Raw genomic sequence first — 17,918 nt, forward strand, 5'->3', positions numbered from 1 at the left:
AGATCTTCACAACCCTGGCGTGCTTACTAATTGATATGGAGATTGTGAGACCGTCACAAGGTTTACCCTTCTAACCCTACACACAGCAGACATTAACATATTCACATATATTAACATATATTCAGTCAGGACCAAGATTCTTGTTCTCATCCTGCATAGTAAATGAGGAAAGGTTAAAAAGGTCTTGCCATTATTACCACACCTACCCACCATCCTCTTATCTTGTAACCAGCATGACTCAAGTTTTGTGCCGTCCAGAAATTCCATATTTACTACTTATACATGCCAAGCCCTTGCCTTGCAGTTCTGTCCACACAGAATGCTGGCAGAAATGAGGTCCACCCCAGTTGACTGCCCAAAAATAAAACCTAAGACACCCAGTCAAGATGCAGCACGCAATTTAAATCCTTGACATGCTCAACCTTCCCTGGACTTCATCCATGAAAACATCAGGGTGCAATTTTAACTCTGTGTAAATGGATGTGTTTCAAATGAGTTAAAATCTCACCCCTGATCATTTTACTGCCATATTTGATATTGTACTCTTATTTGTGAAAGAGAGCAACAATGATCTGTCAACCAGAGACCGTGCCAAGCTTGTGTTCCATGTTTCCTTCACCACAGTTGGCAAATGATTTGGTCAGCTAACCTGGACAGTTTAGGAGAGTTTTCATCAGTCATTCACAGGTAGATAAGCAAGTTAAATTTTGTGCTAATAAAAAATAAAATGTTTATTTTCTTACTGCAAAATCATGTGGAAGGGAGCGATGCCCAATTCCACTTATGAGCTCGTGAAGCTCTACATCAGGAACACTGAAGATGAATATTGACCCATGGTCTGAAGGTTACTGATCCTTCCTTGACTCACCTCCTCTTATAAAGGAAGCAAGAAATGCTGTGTTTTAGGCACTTTAATCAACAAATAAAAGGAGAAGAATAAAACAAAATTGTCTCTCCAAAATATTTAGGAAAATTAAATAATGAAAATTGCAGAAACACTCTTCATATTTTATTAATATTACAAGTAAATCACACAAAGGCGATGCAAGAGTTCCTTCAATAAAGGAGTTGTCCTTTCTCAAATTTCAGATAAGCACATGAGAGGAAAGGTATAGCAAACTCAGCAGAATAATATTGTATTGTGTTTGGCTTTCATTTCAATGTTATTGATTCAAACCTGGTATCTTAATGAGGTTGGTTCACTGAATAGCTGCCTCTGCCCCCAATAATAAATTCAAAAGTGCATTAACTCAGAAATAAATTAGACAAGGCCTGTTCTCCCTAATTCAGCTCTCCCTCTCTTTCGCACTTGGTCTCCTAGCACATAGGACTGCACCAGGAGAATGGGATTTTAGTCTTTATAAAATTGTGGAGGCATAATTACTGCCTTGTACCTGTCTTTTGCATGGAACTTCTGCATGGGCTACCAAGACACCTGTAATTCTAACATGCAAATAAAAATGCTGATTATACATATAGGACCCCCAAAACAATTTTATGGTATAAGTGGCCATTCATGACAGTCAAAAATCTTGACACATGTTACCAATCTATCCACAAATTCCCATATTTTCTGCTATTCTCGTCTCATCAATAAAGCTCCTGGCTCAGCTCTTCAGTGAGGCATAGAAGTTCTTGCTTTCCATTATCAGTCATCTATCTGTGAGAAGTGGTTCAACAATTCACCCACCAAATGTAAATTAGCCCCAGCTCTCAATGCTTTGGACCTGTTGCCAAGAACATTGAGTCATCGTGTAATCACCCAGTGTTTGCCCTGGGTTAACATTGGCCCCCATGTTGTTTGCTTGTCATTTACGAATCATACGAACAATACAACTTAGTAATAACTAATGGTATTAGCTACAGGTATACATTACTTAACTGAATATTTCAATGCATCATTATTTTCTGTTCTCAGGAGCAGTGGGTCCAATTATAGTGACTTGAGGAGTAGCATTGTGGAAGGATGATACAAGGCAATGGATGATGTAATCCTGTCTCCAGCACAACCCTGAATGCGAGATATTAATGTAGACAGGACACATACTGTAGATGCATTATTAATCATCCCAGGATTAACAATTAAAATCAACATAAATGACTATTTATAGAACTTGAGCATTTGTCTAAAAGAAAATTGAAATTAAATTAAAGATTAAATTTTAATGTCATTTTAAATTTTGATTTCCTTTAACTATTTGAGTAAAGGGCTTTTATTAATCTTTATGATTGACCATGCAACTATTGTTTGAGGCCTCTGAGGGATGTCAAAGCATGACATTTTCGGTCATATTAGCTGATGCCTAAAATTCTCTTAAGGTTAATGTGCAGGTCAGTCGGCAGTGAGGAAGACAAATGCAATGTCAGCCAGCTTTCATGTCGAGAGGGCTAGAATACAAGAGCAGGGATGTACTTCTGAGGCTATATACGGCTCTGGCCGACCACATTTAGAGTATTGTGAACAGTTTTGGGCCCCGTATCTAAGGAAGGATGTGCTGGCATTGGAAAAGGGTCCAAAGGAAATTCACAACAATGATCCCTAGAATGAAGAGTTTGTCATTAGAAGAACGGTTGAGGACTCTGGGTCTGTACTCATTGAGGTTTAGAAGGATGAAGGGGGATCTTATTGAAACTTACTGGATATTGTGAGGCCTGGATAGAGTGGACGTGGAGAGGATGTTACCACTTGTAGGAAAAACTAGAACCAGAGGACACAATCTCAGACTAAAGGGACGATCCTTGAAAACTGAGATGAGGAGTGAATCTGTGGAGCTCTTTGCCGCAGAAGGCTGTGGAGGCCAAATCACTGAATGTCTTTAAGACAGATAGGTTTTTGATCAATAAGGAGATCAGGGGTTATGGGGAGAAGGCAGAAGAATGGGGATGAGAAAAATATCAGCCATGATTGAATGGCGGAGCAGACTCGATGGGCTGAGTGGCCTAATTCTGCTCCTATGTCTTATCGTCTTATGGCCTTATGACCCAAATGCGCCATGACTGGATGAGGAGTGATGACAATGGGCTGAGATATGTAAGTCAATAGGTTGTTCAAAGATAGTGATAACCTGGCCCATCAGCTATACTTCTCTCTTTAACATTTTTAACAAAAAAATAGACAATGTTCCTCATTTTATGTTGGCATCAAATTTCCACTTAAAATCGCAACTGCAAGAAAATATAACTAATTTGTCTTAGTTTGATTTGGTATTATTTATGCATTATTAATTACCCAATCAACACTATTTGAAATCACAGCAGCTCACCCATGTGGGATAGAGAAAAATTGATACCTTCAGCTAGATTTTGATTACAATTTTATTGTGTCCTGCCAATGTGCCCATACTGCATGGGCTTTCAAATCAACACTACTTAATATTGGTCTACATATTCTTTCTTCACAGTAAAGGCATGTTATTATTTTCATCTAATCAAGTTGGTGCCAATATAGCTTTAACGCCAGGGCTAGATACTTAAGAAATAATGGAAATCCGTTCCTCCTCATCCCGTACCCTACCAACAACACATTTGCTATTGTTATCTGTCATTCATTCAAGATTTGGTCTCCTTACCTGAGAAAGGATGTACTGGCTCTTCAGGGTGTGCAGAGGAGATTCACTAGGTTAATACCAGAGCTGAGGGGGTTGGATTACGAGGAGAGATTGAGTAGACTGGGACTATACTCGTTGGAATTTAGAAGGATGCGGGGGGGGGATCTTATATAAACATATTAAATTATGAAGGGAATAGATAGGGCAGGTTGTTTCCACTAGTGGGTGAAAGCAGAAGATGGGGGCATAGCCTCAAAATAAGGGGAAGTAGATTTAGGACTGAGCTAGGAGGAACTTCTTCACCCAAAGGGTTGTGAATCGATGGAATTCCTTGCCCAGTGAAGCAGTTGAGACTCCTTCATTAAATGTTTTCAAGGTAAAGATAGATAGTTTTTTTTTTTGGGCAGCACGGCGTCCTAGTGGTTAGCACAACCGCCTCACGGCGCTGAGGTCCCAGGTTCGATCCCGGCTCTGGGTCACTGTCCGTGTGGAGTTTGCACATTCTCCCCGTGTCTGCGTGGGTTTCGCCCCCACAACCCAAAAATGTGCAGAGTAGGTGGATTGGCCACGCTAAATTGCCCCTTAATTGGAAAAAATTATTGGATAATCTAAATTTAAAAAAAAGATAGATAGATAGTTTTTTGAAGAATAAAGGAATAAAGGGTTATGGTGTTCGGGCCGGAAAGCGGAGCTGAGTCCACAAAAGATCAGCCATGATCTCATTAAATGGCGGAGCAGGCGCGAGGGGCCAGATGGCCTACTCCTGCTCCTGATTCTTATGTTCTTATTATATACCTATTCTTTGACAATGTAATGTTTATTTTAATTGTAAAAATATACCATTTTCTATACAGGGTGATAGTGAAGCAGACTTAGGGTTGCCATTTTCCCCACTGTGTGATCGAAAATCCACAATGGTGGCTCAGTCTCAAATTGGTAAGTATGTGCAAACATGATGTCCAAACGTTTGTGTGTGTTGTTGTTGAGAAACAGTTTTCACTTTATTGGGACCTGCTCTCAGCTGGCAAAGTTGTTCACTATTCTAGTATCATCCTGGAGCTCAAAGATAAGCTGACATCTTTTCTGTACTGCTCTGTTTCTTAAACTAGTCTACCCAGTCTCCTTCACCCTCACCTCCAACAATGTGTGTGAGGATCTCATGGACTTCTTTGAACCCAAGATTCAGCCGGCCACTTCCCCCCTCACTGCCCGCTCCCCCCCACCCACACTCATAATTGGAATCCCACCTCCCAAGTGGGGCTCCTACAAGGTCCTGCCTCGGCACTGCCTCCTGGCACAGGCAGGTTGGCACTGCCAAATTTGCCCTGCCGAATTGGCATTGCCAAGTTGGGACAATGCCGATCTCTTAGTCCCAAACTACCACTGCCTAGCTGTGCCAGGGCAGTGCTTATGCCCCCGAGGATCCCCTCGACTGAATCTCGTTTTGCCAGACCTGTTGTAAACAACACGTCGGCGAGGGGGAAGGTGGAAATTATGCGAAGTGGAGGCCAGTTAATAATATTACAATTTATTCAAATTTATTACAATGAGGTTCTCACGCTGTGTGGGCGGGAATCTCATGACATCACCAGCGAGGGGCGGGGAAAATTGGAAAACATGATCTCTCCGGAGAGAATAACGTTTCCCGATTTTCTCTGGATTTTGCAAGCGGTTCGCCATTCTCTCTGGTGGTGAACATGGGCTGAAAGCCCTATAGTAAATAAACTGTTTGTTGTTCACTAATGAAGACTCTGAAAGTGATTCATTACAGTTACAGAAATCTAATTACATCAACTTTGGGAGATCCGCCACGCAGGATTTCAGTGAACCTAAATCTCCCTGAGTTTCTTGGCACTGAGACCAGAAATATGACCCTATGATAGGAAGCTGCAGAGGAACCCCAAATGTCAAAGTTAGTTATCTAAATCTATTAATGACCATTAGTTTACGTTGATTTATTGAAGAGGTTTCAGGGAGACCGAGGTAATACCTGAATATTATATTACATACCAACATGTTCCAGAATGTTTCTCTTGTGATACAGATTTTTATGACGTATGTGCCTTTCATTATGAGGGATCATATTTTTTCCTAAACAACTTCTTCTCCTAGTACCGTGTCCTAAGAGAGCATTGATAACCATGGACTTCCATTTAATTGGTCCATTATTGTGCTTGGCCGACCCTGCAATGATTTTCTGTTGTATTCTCCGGTATGGCTTACCAGGAACATCTCCCATCTGCCACGATCTGCCATCAGCTGTACTTGAAGGATCTGAGGTTGATAATCAACTTGTTTGGCCTTATCATAAATGTAACATTCCATGGCCATCAAGTCCTGAAATGTGCTTGAGCCCAAAATTCCTGGACCACTTCACCACAAGACCACCGCTCCTAAAATGCCACATCAAACCAGGGGCACGATCTAACCAAAAAATTGTAACATAATCCCGTGACGAGCATGTTTAGACAGCCATTTCGACTTGTGCTGCACTCCAAGTCTCCTGGTTCTTCCTGCAATAATTCGTGCCATGGGCTGGACTGGAAAATCCCAGCCTGAGTTCCAAATCAGGATTGGATTGGATTGGATTGGATTTGTTTTTTGTCATATGTACTGAGGTACAGTGAAAAGTATTTTTCTGCGAGCAGCTCAACAGATCATTAAGTACATGGGAAGAAAAGGGAATAAAAGAAAATGCGTAATAGGGCAACACAACGTATACAATGTAACTAGATAAGCACCGGCATTGGATGAAGCATACAGGGTGTAGTGTTAATCAGGTCAGTCCATAAGAGGGTCATTTAGGAGTCTGATGATAGTGGGGAAGAAGCTGTTTTTGAGTCTGTTCGTGCGTGTTCTCAGACTTCTGTATCTCCTGCCCGATGGAAGAAGTTGGAAGAGTGAGTAAGCGGGGTGGGAGAGATCATTGATTATGATGCCCGCTTTCCCCAGGCAGCGGGAGGTGTAGATGGAGTCAATGGATGGGAGGCAGGTTCGTGTGATGGACTGGGCTGTGTTCACGACTCTCTGAAGTTCCTTGCAGTCCTGGGCCGAGCAGTTGCCATACCAGGCTGTGATGCAGCCAGATAGGATGCTTTCTATGGTGCATCTGTAAAAGTTGGTAAGGGTCAATGTGGACATGCCGAATTTCTTTAGTTACCTGAGGAAATATAGGCGCTGGTGTGCTTTCTTGGTGATAGCGTCGATGGTGTGTGGCTTGGCAGTGAACTTGCAGGCGATGGTGTTCCTATGCATCTGTTACCATTGTCTTTTTAGCCAGTAGAGGTCACGTGTTTGGAAGGTGTTGTCGAAGGAGCATTGTGAGTTCCTGCAGTGTATCTTGTAGATGATACAACTGCTTCCACTGTGCATCAGTGGTGGAGGAAGTGAATCATTAAGGTGGTGGATGAAGTCCAAATCAAGCGGGCTGTGTTTTCCTGGATCTTATCGAGCTTCTTGCACTCACCCAGGCAAGTGGAGAATATTCCATCACACTCTTTGTTATAATATGCATTTAAAGGATATTAGCTTAATATCACGAGGAGGGAAATGTGTTGTTTTAGTTTTACTTCTGCTTTGTGTCTTGTACAGTGACTAACCACAAGGATTTTGGGGGGGATCCTCCAGTATCCCAGCTGAGTGTTTCTCGGGGCAGGAGGCGGAGCACTGTTCTTGTCGGCGGGAACAGATGTTTAATAATAATAATCTCTATTGTGTCACTGCAATGAAGTTACTGTGAAAATCCCCCAGTCGCCACATTCTGGCACCTGTTCAGATACACTGAGGGAGAATTCAGATTGTCAAATTCACCTAACAGCGCATCTTTTGGGACAAAGTGGGAGGAAACTGGAGCACCCGGAGGAAACCCACGCAGACACGGGGAGAACGTGCAGACTCCGCACAGACAGTGACCCAGCGGGGAATCAAACCTGGGACCCTGGCGCTGTGAAGCCACAGTGCTATCCACTTGTGCTACCGCGCTGCCCAATATGAATTTGCTGCTGTTTTACACAGCAGTAGCAGTTTGCTGCTACTTGTCGGTGGAATTTCCCATTGAAGCCATCCCACGCCGCCGGGAAACCCATGGGCGGGCTTGCACTGCCGACAGGAACAGAGAATCCCAACGGCCGGATAATTCAGGCCTATGTTCTCACGCTAGAAGTGAATTGTGTGGCATTTGCATTTCCGTACAGTCAAAATCCAGGTGATGCAAATAGGCCAGCAGTCCACCCACGTGAAACGCAAACGATTCCCGGCCCCACGGGCATCTGATTCACTGGGGCTGGAATTCACGCTGAAGTACCTGTATAAGCGCTCTAGTCATTCCAGCCAGGAACATGGCTGCAGAAAGACCTGCTCCCTGATTCTGGGAGTCTGAGATTGACCAAATGCAGGATGCCATTGAGAGGAGGGTCACCCTCTTCCCCAGGGTGGGGCAGAGACTCGAGCTGCACTATTTAACAGTGCCTGGGAAGAGGTAGGTGAGGCTGCCAGTCCTGGCAGCATCACTAGAAGGATGGGCCCGAAATGCCGTAAGGAGATAAATAACCTTCTTAGGGCTGCTGGAGTCACCAACCCTGTGCCCCTGGCATCACTCCTGTCCCTCACTCTTCACATCACCCCCAATCCCTTAGAGGACAACAATACCCGACCTACCTGCATCTCCCTTACAACTCACCCTCCACCAAACCCCAACACATGAAATGCCCTCTTTGGTCATGATCCACACGCATGTCACCGGTTACAGACCCCACAGAAACCTCAGGCCAACACTGAAAGTGTGGCGTTCGCTGTGGAAGCCCTGGAGCAAGACGTGGCAGCACGGTAGCATGGTGGTTAGCATAAATGCTTCACAGCTCCAGGGTCCCAGGTTCGATTCCCGGCTGGGTCACTGTCTGTGCGGAGTCTGCACATCCTCCCCGTGTGTGCGTGGGTTTTCTCCGGGTGCTCTGGTTTCTTCCCACAGTCCAAAGATGTGCGGGTTAGGTGAATTGGCCATGCTAGATTGCCCGTAGTGTCCTAAAAAGTAAGGTTGGGGGGGGGGGGTTGTTGGGTTACGGGTATAGGGTGGATACGTGGGTTTGAGTAGTATGATCATTGCTCGGCACAACATCAAAGGCCGAAGGGCCTGTTCTGTGTTGTACTGTTCTATAAGAGCCATGGGTTAAGATGTCCAAGGCTTGGGGCATCTGTGCGATCTGGGTGATCGTGGCTCGGCACAACATTGAGGGCCGAAGGGCCTGTTCTGTGCTGTACTGTTCTATGTTCTATGTTCTATGGCTGAGGGCATCGAGACCATGGTTCAGTTAAGGGCAGGCCTCCAGGACTGGCAGCGCCAGGTTATGTTGGCGCCTCCAGAGCTCACTCTGGTTCACCTCCATCCCATGGAGTTTGCTGGGGTCAGTGAGTACCCCATGGGAGGAGGATGTGATGGAGCCCATGCTTGTGCCTCACATAGGGGAGGTGCTGGAACACCTCAGCCTTCCAAACCCCCCCCCCCCCCCCCCCCACCTGACACTGGCACATTTTAGGGACAGCGGGCAGAACAGGGTGACACGTTATCACCTTTAATCCAATGTCGGCCGGGCACATCCAGGTCTAGGCCCTCAAGAGGACGGCTGCCAAGGGCATAACAGGGCAGAGGGCGAGACACGCAACAGGCCACCTCCACGCCTGATGTGCCGTCCGGAGAAACACATAGAAGATGGGTGTGAAGGATGGGCTGGGGTTGGGTGTTGTGCCTCTGCCGGGTACGAAAGGGCTGTATGGAGGTTGGTGTGGGACAGGGCACACATGAAAGTGTGACACATGAAAGTCCCACATGTTGACACCCTCGCCGAGAAGTGGCAAGGCATGAAGGCAGCAGAGTGAGACAGCATCCCCAGTGAGTGACCCTAAACATTCACCATCTCCCGCAACACCCACTAACCCCCCACAACCTCCCCACCCCACACCTCTAAGATAAATGGCCCCGTGAAGAGGATTTATCAGCACACATGTAGCAGACAGTGGAATGCTTTCCTAAAAGCAGGAGTCAGACTTTGTCAAACAATGAGGAGCACCAGAGCTCATCACACAGTGAGCCATCATCACCCTCTTACACGTGGACAAGACCCGCTGATGATGCCAACCCAGGGCCAACACCATGTGGTAATTCTGGTATGACCACGGAAGGGAGCGCTGGAGATGTGCTAGTGGGAAGGAGTGAAAGGTTAGGGGGAAGGTAGAGTGTAGGACTGAGGGAGAGGGTTGGGGTGGTAGGATTGATAGACAGAGGAAGATTTGAGAGGTTCAGGGAAGGGGGATTCTGTCAGAGGGAAATAATTTTGGGGTGGTGGGGGGAAAGAGGTGGTTCAGGGCAGCGGAGCTGCAGTGGTCAAGCCTCCTAGTTGGTAAATTGAGAGGTGGTGAGGTTGTCCCATGTGCCACAGCCCTGGATCACATGTTGGGTAGCCTACCCTCCCAGCACAGGCTCCACGCCCAGATCATCCTGGACACCCTCCTCACTAGATGAAGCCTGCCATTCTTCCTCCTCCACCAACATGTCACCCCTCTGTTGCATGATGTTATGGAGCACGTAGCTGGCCACCACGAGGCTTGAGACTCTCTCAGGACTATATTGGAGTGCCCCACCAGAGTGATCCAGGCATCGGAAGCACAACTTGAGCAAGCCAATGCACCACTCAATGACCTTCCTGGTTGCTACATGAGCGTCGTTCTAATGGCTCTCTGCCTCGGTCAGCCATGACCTCAGTGGGTAACCCTTGTTGCCCAATGCCCAATCTCTCACCCAAGGGAGCACCTTGAATGTGCCACGAACTGACGAGTACGCCAGGATGTATGCATCGTGCACGCTGCCTGGGAATCGGACACAGCCGTGCATTCTGTGCAGCTGGTGGTTGCACACCAACTGCATATCCATGCGGTGGAAGCCCTTTTTATTGATGAAGGGCACCCTTGTTGAATCGGTGTTCGGAGGGTGACATGTGCCATTGATCCCCCCTCTGGACCTGGGGCATAGAATCATAGAACTTACAGTGCAGAAGGAGGCTATTCGGCCCATTGAGTCTGCACTGGCTCTTGGCAAGAGCACTCTACCTAAGCCCACAATCCCATCCTATCCCTGTAACCCAGTAACCCCACCCAACCCAACCCAACCTTTTGAGCGGGGACCTGTGGGAAGGATTTTGCATAAGTCCAAAATCAGGTGCATCCGCGCCACAATGGATGTCCCATTGACCCGGGTTTCGATTTACATCACCTTCAACCTGGACAGGTCAACCAGGTTGCCCAAGCATCAGGATTTTCTGCCATTGTTGGCATGCAAGGGGGGCTCGGGAGCATATTTGGGGGGCATGGTAGCATAGTAGGGGGCACGGTAGCACAGTTGTTAGCACAGTTGCTTCACAGCTCCAGGGTCCCAGGTTCGATTCCTGGCTTGGGTCACCGTCTGTGTGGAGTTTGCACTTTCTCCCCGTGTCTGCGTGGGTTTCCTCCGGGTGCTCCGGTTTCCTCCCGCAGTCTAAAGATGTGCAGGTTAGGTGGATTGACTACGATAAATTGCTCTTAGTGTCCAGAAAGGTTAAGTACGGTTACTGGGTTATGGGGATAGGGTGGAGGTTGGGCTTAAGTGAGGTGCTCTTTCCAAGAGCCGGTGCAGACTCGATGGACCGAATAGCCTCCTTCTGAGAATAGCCAATTCTCAAATGTAAATTGACCAAGCAAAGTCTACAAATTGCAGTGTTACATCTGAGAGTGACCCTTTGAGTGTAACTATTCCATCACCAGCAGAGCTTATGTTTAGCAGATCATTGTGTACCAATTTACCTATTCTCACCCATCCTACTCTCTCAGAAACTAGAGAACAACTTTAAAAACTACAAGAAAAGATGACCAATATGTAACATAAGGCCCTAAGATGTAGGAACAGAAGTAGATCATTCGACTCATCGATTCTGCTCCGCCATTCAATAAGATCATGGCTGGTCTGATATCACAATAAAAATGTCAATAGAGAATTGCCAAGTTTACAGTTGGGACAACAAGTTTGTATCCAAGATTTCACAGAAGGTATATGGCAGCCACCCTAGCTGACAATGATTTGTTTGGAGCCAAGGTCCGAAGAAGTCATTGCACACAAAGGCATAACCAAGTTAGGCATAACCAAGGATAAATCAGTTCCATTCTAGCTCATCCACCACCATATAGAACAAGATCCAAACTGCAACCAGGAACAAGATCTAAGAATGACAATTCCACATATTACTGTGAGCAATGAAATAAATCTCCAGATAAGGTTACCATTACAAGATCTGGAGTACCAGCAGATTACCGAAGCACTTAAGAAACGCAGATTCATCGCTTCTTTGGAATTGGATTTGGATTTGTTTATTGTCACATGTACGGAGGTATAGTGAAAAGTATTTTTCAATGTGTAGCTCAAACAGATCATTTAGTACATGAAAAGAAAATACATAATAGTGCAACACAAGTTACACAATGTAAATACATAGACACCGGCATCGGGTGAAGCATACAGGGGTGTAGTGTTAATCAGGTCAGTCCATAAGAGGGTCAGTTAGGAGTCTGGTAACAGCAGGGAAGAACCTGTTTTTGAATCAGTTTGTGCGCGTTCTCAAACTTTTGTATCTCCTGCTCGATGGAAGAAGTTGGAAGAGTGAGTAAGGTGGGAGGGGTCTTCGATTATGCTGCCCGCTTTCCCAAGGCAGCGGGAGGTGCAGATTAAGTCAGTGGATGGGAAGCGGGTTTGTGTGATGGACCTATGTAATGGTAACGAAACAGGAACATGTATTGTAAATAGTTATACTTCTTTGGTTTGGGGGAAAGGGATCTATAAAAAGAAAGCTGGATGTTATAACATACCTTTAAGGGATATCAGCATGACATCACTGGAAGGGAAATATGTCATGTGATGAAATATTAGGTTCACTTTTGTTTTGAGCAGAGCACACACACAGCTCTGTTGTCTTTAAGTTTCATACCTATGTATAACTATTCTCATGTGCCCAGTCTTAATAAATGAACCCACAGCATGTAATGAACCCATAGCATGTTTACCAAATCTTTTATGAGCAATTGGTGCCTTGTGTCTCATACAGAAAAAAAGTCCAACAATTATATCATTATAATAACATGACACCCTCCACATTGCCTTTTGGAAGAGATCCCTGTCGCTTTTTAGCCCTGTTCAAATGGCTGAAACACTGACATTTGCTTTCCTGCATGACACTTTTAAGAGTTATTTTTGCTCTTGCAATTTCAAGCACCTCTTCATTGGTTTTACAGTCTGTAAAAGATATTTTTAGTCTGCGTCTTAGCATTCACATTGCAGCAGCATCTATTTTCTTCCGCAGATCTTTACGTATTGATAGGTTTCTGAGGCAGACAGAAAAGTGGATAGGGGCCTCACGGTAGCATGGTGGTTAGCATCAATGCTTCACAGCTCCAGGGTCCCAGGTTCGATTCCCGGCTGGGTCACTGTCTGTGTGGAGTCTGCACGTCCTCCCTGTGTGTGCGTGGGTTTCCTCCGGGTGCTCCGGTTTCCTCCCACAGTCCAAAGATGTGCGGGTTAGGTGGATTGGCCATTCTAAATTGCCCGTAGTGTAAGGTTAATGGGGGGATTGTTGGGATACGGGTTACGTGGGTTTAAGTAGGGTGATCATTGCTCGGCACAACATCGAGGGCCGAAGGGCCTGTTCTGTGCTGTACTGTTCTATGTTCTATGTTCTATGTAACATTCTGTCAATGCCTTTTACGTTATTACACATGGTATCCTTTGATGGCAAGTTATAGAATCAGTGAAATCCCAATCATTAATATGTTTACAATTTCTGTACTTTGAATGTTCCAAATATAATTTGACTGTTTTAACAATGCTTCATTTTTAGGGCAGCACGGTGGCACAGTGGTTAGCACTGCTGCCTCATGGCGCCGAGGACCCGGGTTTGATCCTGGCCCCGGGTCACAGACTGTGTGGAGTTTGCACATTCTTCCCGTGTCTGCATGGGTCTCACACCCACAAACCAAAGATGTAAAGAGTAGGTGGATTCGCCACGCTAAATTGCCCCTTAATTGGAAAAATAAAAAATAAATAATGCTTAATTTTTCATATGTTTGACTATTTGATACTGTAAGAAATTTAAAGGTCATATATTTCTGCAGAACCTGACTTTATGGAGTTGGTTAGTCATGACATTCAAAAGCACACAATTGCGTTTAAACCTTAATTCATATTCAGGGAAATCTGTTTATCTAGCTGTGAGCTGTTAGTAATATAGAACTTTTTATTTCAAACAGGTTTTATTGATTTTATTGTGGAGCCAACATTCTCTGTTCTAACAGATATAGCAGAAAAAATAATAACTCCTCTTATAGAGGAAGCTTCTCAATCGGAGACCTCTGACTTTCGACGACAAAGGTGTGTTATAACATTTTCAAAACAGCACATTGTACTTTTATATAAGAAATTTCCCAAATTGTCTTTACAGTCCAACATTTCCATTGCAGTTTTGGAATGTGAACCCCGTTTCTGTTTGACTTTTAGTCAATATTTTCCACAATGATTGTAAGAACATCAATACTCAGCTCCATGAAAGATGCTTGTAGAATTTAAATCTGGAATGTTTGCAGATTTACTTGTTTGAAATTGATTTTTTTATCCTGTGCTTCATAAAGCCTGTCAATCATGGAACTACAGTATTGTATTGGCAATTGGAACTCTGAGAACATTTGGTGATAAGTGGGATACTTTCTTTCAGCAGAAAATGTTCTCCAGAGACACCCTGAAGGGGCCTAGTCTATGCAATGTATTAAAACTCTGCACACATTGGTATGATGTTGGGCAACAACCTGCAGTCCGTTTGAGAATTTTAAAATCAGAATTTTATGTTAGTTGAATAATAATATGTGGAAAAATAAGAGAATGATTCAAGCCACACAACTTTCATATGATTCATTATGGCTGCGTCAAACGAAGCATGAGTATGCAGAGACATATTTTGCCTGCTCACTATCTCACTGTGTAGGAACATGGCAAAGAATGAACTAAAGGAGAGAAGATAATTGAATGTGCAGGTGACAAAATGGAAATTATGTATATTTTTAAAAGTAATCTAAGTACAAGTTGCAGCTGTTGATGGTAATTTTCAATCTTTGATGTTGATTTGCTGCAATAACAATACTTTGGATTCTGAAAAATCCCTTCCTGTGCATTCATGATGAGAATTCCTTTATGACTCTGCGGTGACTCAATAGCACCTCACTGAGTTGTGAAAGAGTGTTTCACAGGTGTTGCTTGTGTATACCATGGAAACACATTGGATTTAAGATACTTCATGCACCTGTCTTCAGTTCACTGAACGAAGGCAGGTTTGACCTATGGCATTAGTATCTCCACTATGGGTAGGGCAAAGAGGCAGGTTCCAAATCCATCACAACCAGAACATGGATTTAACCCTGCGCTGTTGACAACAATCTGATCCACACCAGCTAACTAGTCCCAGAGTCCAAGTTGCTGCGACAACACACATTTTTACAAGCATATTCTCGCCTGGAGCTATGGCGGTGTCTCCAATGTCTTTCCATCAGATAGCCGACCAGGAATCGCTCCGGCTCATACTGCCTGCCATTGGTGTACGCTAGAAGGATTTACATTGATAGTCAATCTGTTTGGCCGCATTATAAGCGTATCTAACTCAGCCATCAAGTCCTGAAGTGAGATTTGAACCTGGAACTTCTGGCTCTGAGGCAGGGATACTAGCCACTGCAACATAGGATCTTCTATTTCATGAAATGAATGAAAATGAAAATCGCTTGTTGTCACGAGTAGGCTTCAATGAAGTTACTGTGAAAAGCCCCTAGTCGCCACATTCCGGCGCCTGTCCGGGGAGGCTGGTATGGGAATCGAACCGTGCTGCTGGCCTGCTTGGTCTGCTTTAAAAGCCAGCGATTTAGCCTTGTGAGCTAAACCAGCCCCTGCATTACTGAATGAAAATTAATGTGCTATTTAATATTTTTGTAACTGCTCTGCACCATTGCTTTTGTACTATTTCCAGTGGTCCTATTATGAATAGAGATTACAGCACTGGCAAAATTGTACTAGGTTTATTCCAGCAATGTGAACAATATCACAGGGATGAATTAGATATTCTTCAGAATAGGAAGAGAACTTGAACCTAGATTTTGATAGTGCCTTTTTAAATCCTCGCATTGTACTAAAGTGCTGTAGAGCCAATTATGAATATATTTTTAAATACAATCACTCTTGTAATGGAAGTTAACATGGCAACCAAATTATGCACAAGGCAGTCTCAGAAACAACAAGAGACACAATACTGCAACACCAGCAAGAGCATTGCATTGTACTGGGATCTTTGTAGGCAGAGAATTTAACCACACTTCAACATGAGAGTTCAGGAAACAACATGTTGATGGTATATCTATTGTCACAAAGTCTGTTCCACATAGGTGAGCCACTTCAAAATCAAACAAAAATCAAACAAACAAAAACCGAGCTCGTTACATTAATTAACTCCCCATATCTTTAACTGGATAGCGACACTGTTTACCGGTGCAATCAAACCCCAGAAGAGAAACAGCGTCTCATGTCCATGTTTTGAAAATTAAGGCCCCATCAGGGCCCGGTTCTCAGTCTTCATTTGTACTCCAACATGAGGTTATGTGCCAAACAAATTTCAAAGCCAAACACATTTTCTCTCAGGTTGCTCACCAGGTCATCTCTGCCACATCCTTTTACCTCTGCAGGCCCTCAACCAGGATGACTCTGTTTAAGCCCATTCTTTCTCTACCTTGCTTCTGTTTCAGTGTGGTACCTTCTGGGAAACATTGGTTCTGGCCGAGAGGAAGTGTATAGAGAGGTACCACCCCTTCTCAACTCAGCCCACTGCTGTGTCCCAAAACGTTAATCTGCTCTTTGATGGTGTTTTATGGGAGATAAATGTTGACCAAGACACAAAGCCCTTCACTGCTCCTATTCAAATAGTTCAATGGGAACAGACAAAAGGTAGCAGTACGGTACAGTGCTCCCTCAGACTGGGGCTGAAATTTCCTCCCAGGCACGGTGGAAGATTAGATACAATGGTAGAGGCATGTCTCTAAGGGTATTTTAACAGTGGTGTGGTGACGTCATATGAGCTACACATGCTTGGCCAATTACTGACCACCTAAGAGTTTCCTCCCTCTACCACTGGCATGTTACCAGTATTGGTAGTTGTATATTTGCAGACTTTTTGTGGGCTGGTGGTGCCATCTCCTGTTTGGATACCCCTACCCAACTGAGGCACTTCCCTTACCATGTGCCACGCCTCTCCACTCCCGTCCTCTCGAATCTTCTCCTCCGGCCCCTCATAGGACTTGCCAGACTGCCCCTGGCACAGTCCCCCACTAACTTTCTAAACCGGCTCTGTGGCTCCTCCCTTGGCATGGTGGGGGACTGCCAGCTCCTGATGACAATTCTGGGACTAGAGAGATGCTGGCCATCTGATAGACCAGCGGTTCCCAGAGGCAGGGGTTCCTTCCAGATGAAAATGGAAGTCTTGCCCTGAGCCAGTGAACAGCCCAAAGGTCACAAAAGCAGCTTGGTGTTTCTTGGCCAAAAGAGATGAACTTGCAGCAAACCTGTAAACCAGCGTGGGTGGCTTGGCAGATGGGATGGGGTCATCACCTCTGCATAAAATCCAGCCCTATATTATAGCTCTAGTCTTGGAGGGAGATTTGAATGCAAGACCTTATAACTCAGAAGAAAGACTCATGGCAGAATAAACTGAGATATCAAAGTGACACTTATATTCACCATCATTATTATTATTTACTTTCATTTTCAATTCTCACTTCTTTTCCCTCCTGACTTTTCTGAAGACACTAAGGGATAAATTAGGTTCTGTAGGTGCCCATTCTTTGGGCCCTATGAAGCCTCTTAAAGTTCTAAAATGTTGCATGTGCTCTCTTCAAATGTGAAATACACCATATTGTAAAGTACCTTGTAGATATTCTGAACACATACTGGCAACATTCAGAGTAGACCCATCATGCAACTCTTCCACAATCCTGAGTCAAAAGGGATTCCACTTCCACAATGTACAGCTGGCCCATTATCACAAATAGCAGTTCCAAAATATTATGCTGGTAGACACAATCCATTCATACAGCTAAAGTCCTTGGTGCCATTTCAATCATCATGGCAAATCAAAGGACAACTATTGGTTGACTAGGTCTATTACAAACTATATTAATGAGGTAGACAAGGTGATTGATATGTTCCATGCAGAGAGATGAAGTCGACTAGTAGGTCTATATTTCCTGGAGTTTAGAAGAATGAGAGGTGATCTAATT

At 44.5% G+C, this 17,918-nt stretch overlaps 1 protein-coding gene across 4 annotated transcripts in view; it reads left to right on the forward strand.

Annotated features, from left to right (window-relative positions):
• pde1a (phosphodiesterase 1A, calmodulin-dependent) overlaps positions 1–17,918 on the forward strand; it is a 725,115-nt gene that overhangs the window by 649,669 nt on the left and 57,528 nt on the right. For all 4 annotated transcript variants that reach the window (XM_038789235.1, XM_038789236.1, XM_038789237.1 and 1 more), the window contains 2 exons: positions 4,403–4,484; positions 13,866–13,986. In XM_038789235.1, the coding sequence (XP_038645163.1) occupies positions 4,403–4,484; positions 13,866–13,986 (203 nt within the window). The remainder of the gene's footprint in view (positions 1–4,402; positions 4,485–13,865; positions 13,987–17,918) is intronic.

Source organism: Scyliorhinus canicula, chromosome 2 (assembly GCF_902713615.1).
Source record: "Scyliorhinus canicula chromosome 2, sScyCan1.1, whole genome shotgun sequence".
Lineage (NCBI taxonomy): Eukaryota > Metazoa > Chordata > Chondrichthyes > Carcharhiniformes > Scyliorhinidae > Scyliorhinus > Scyliorhinus canicula.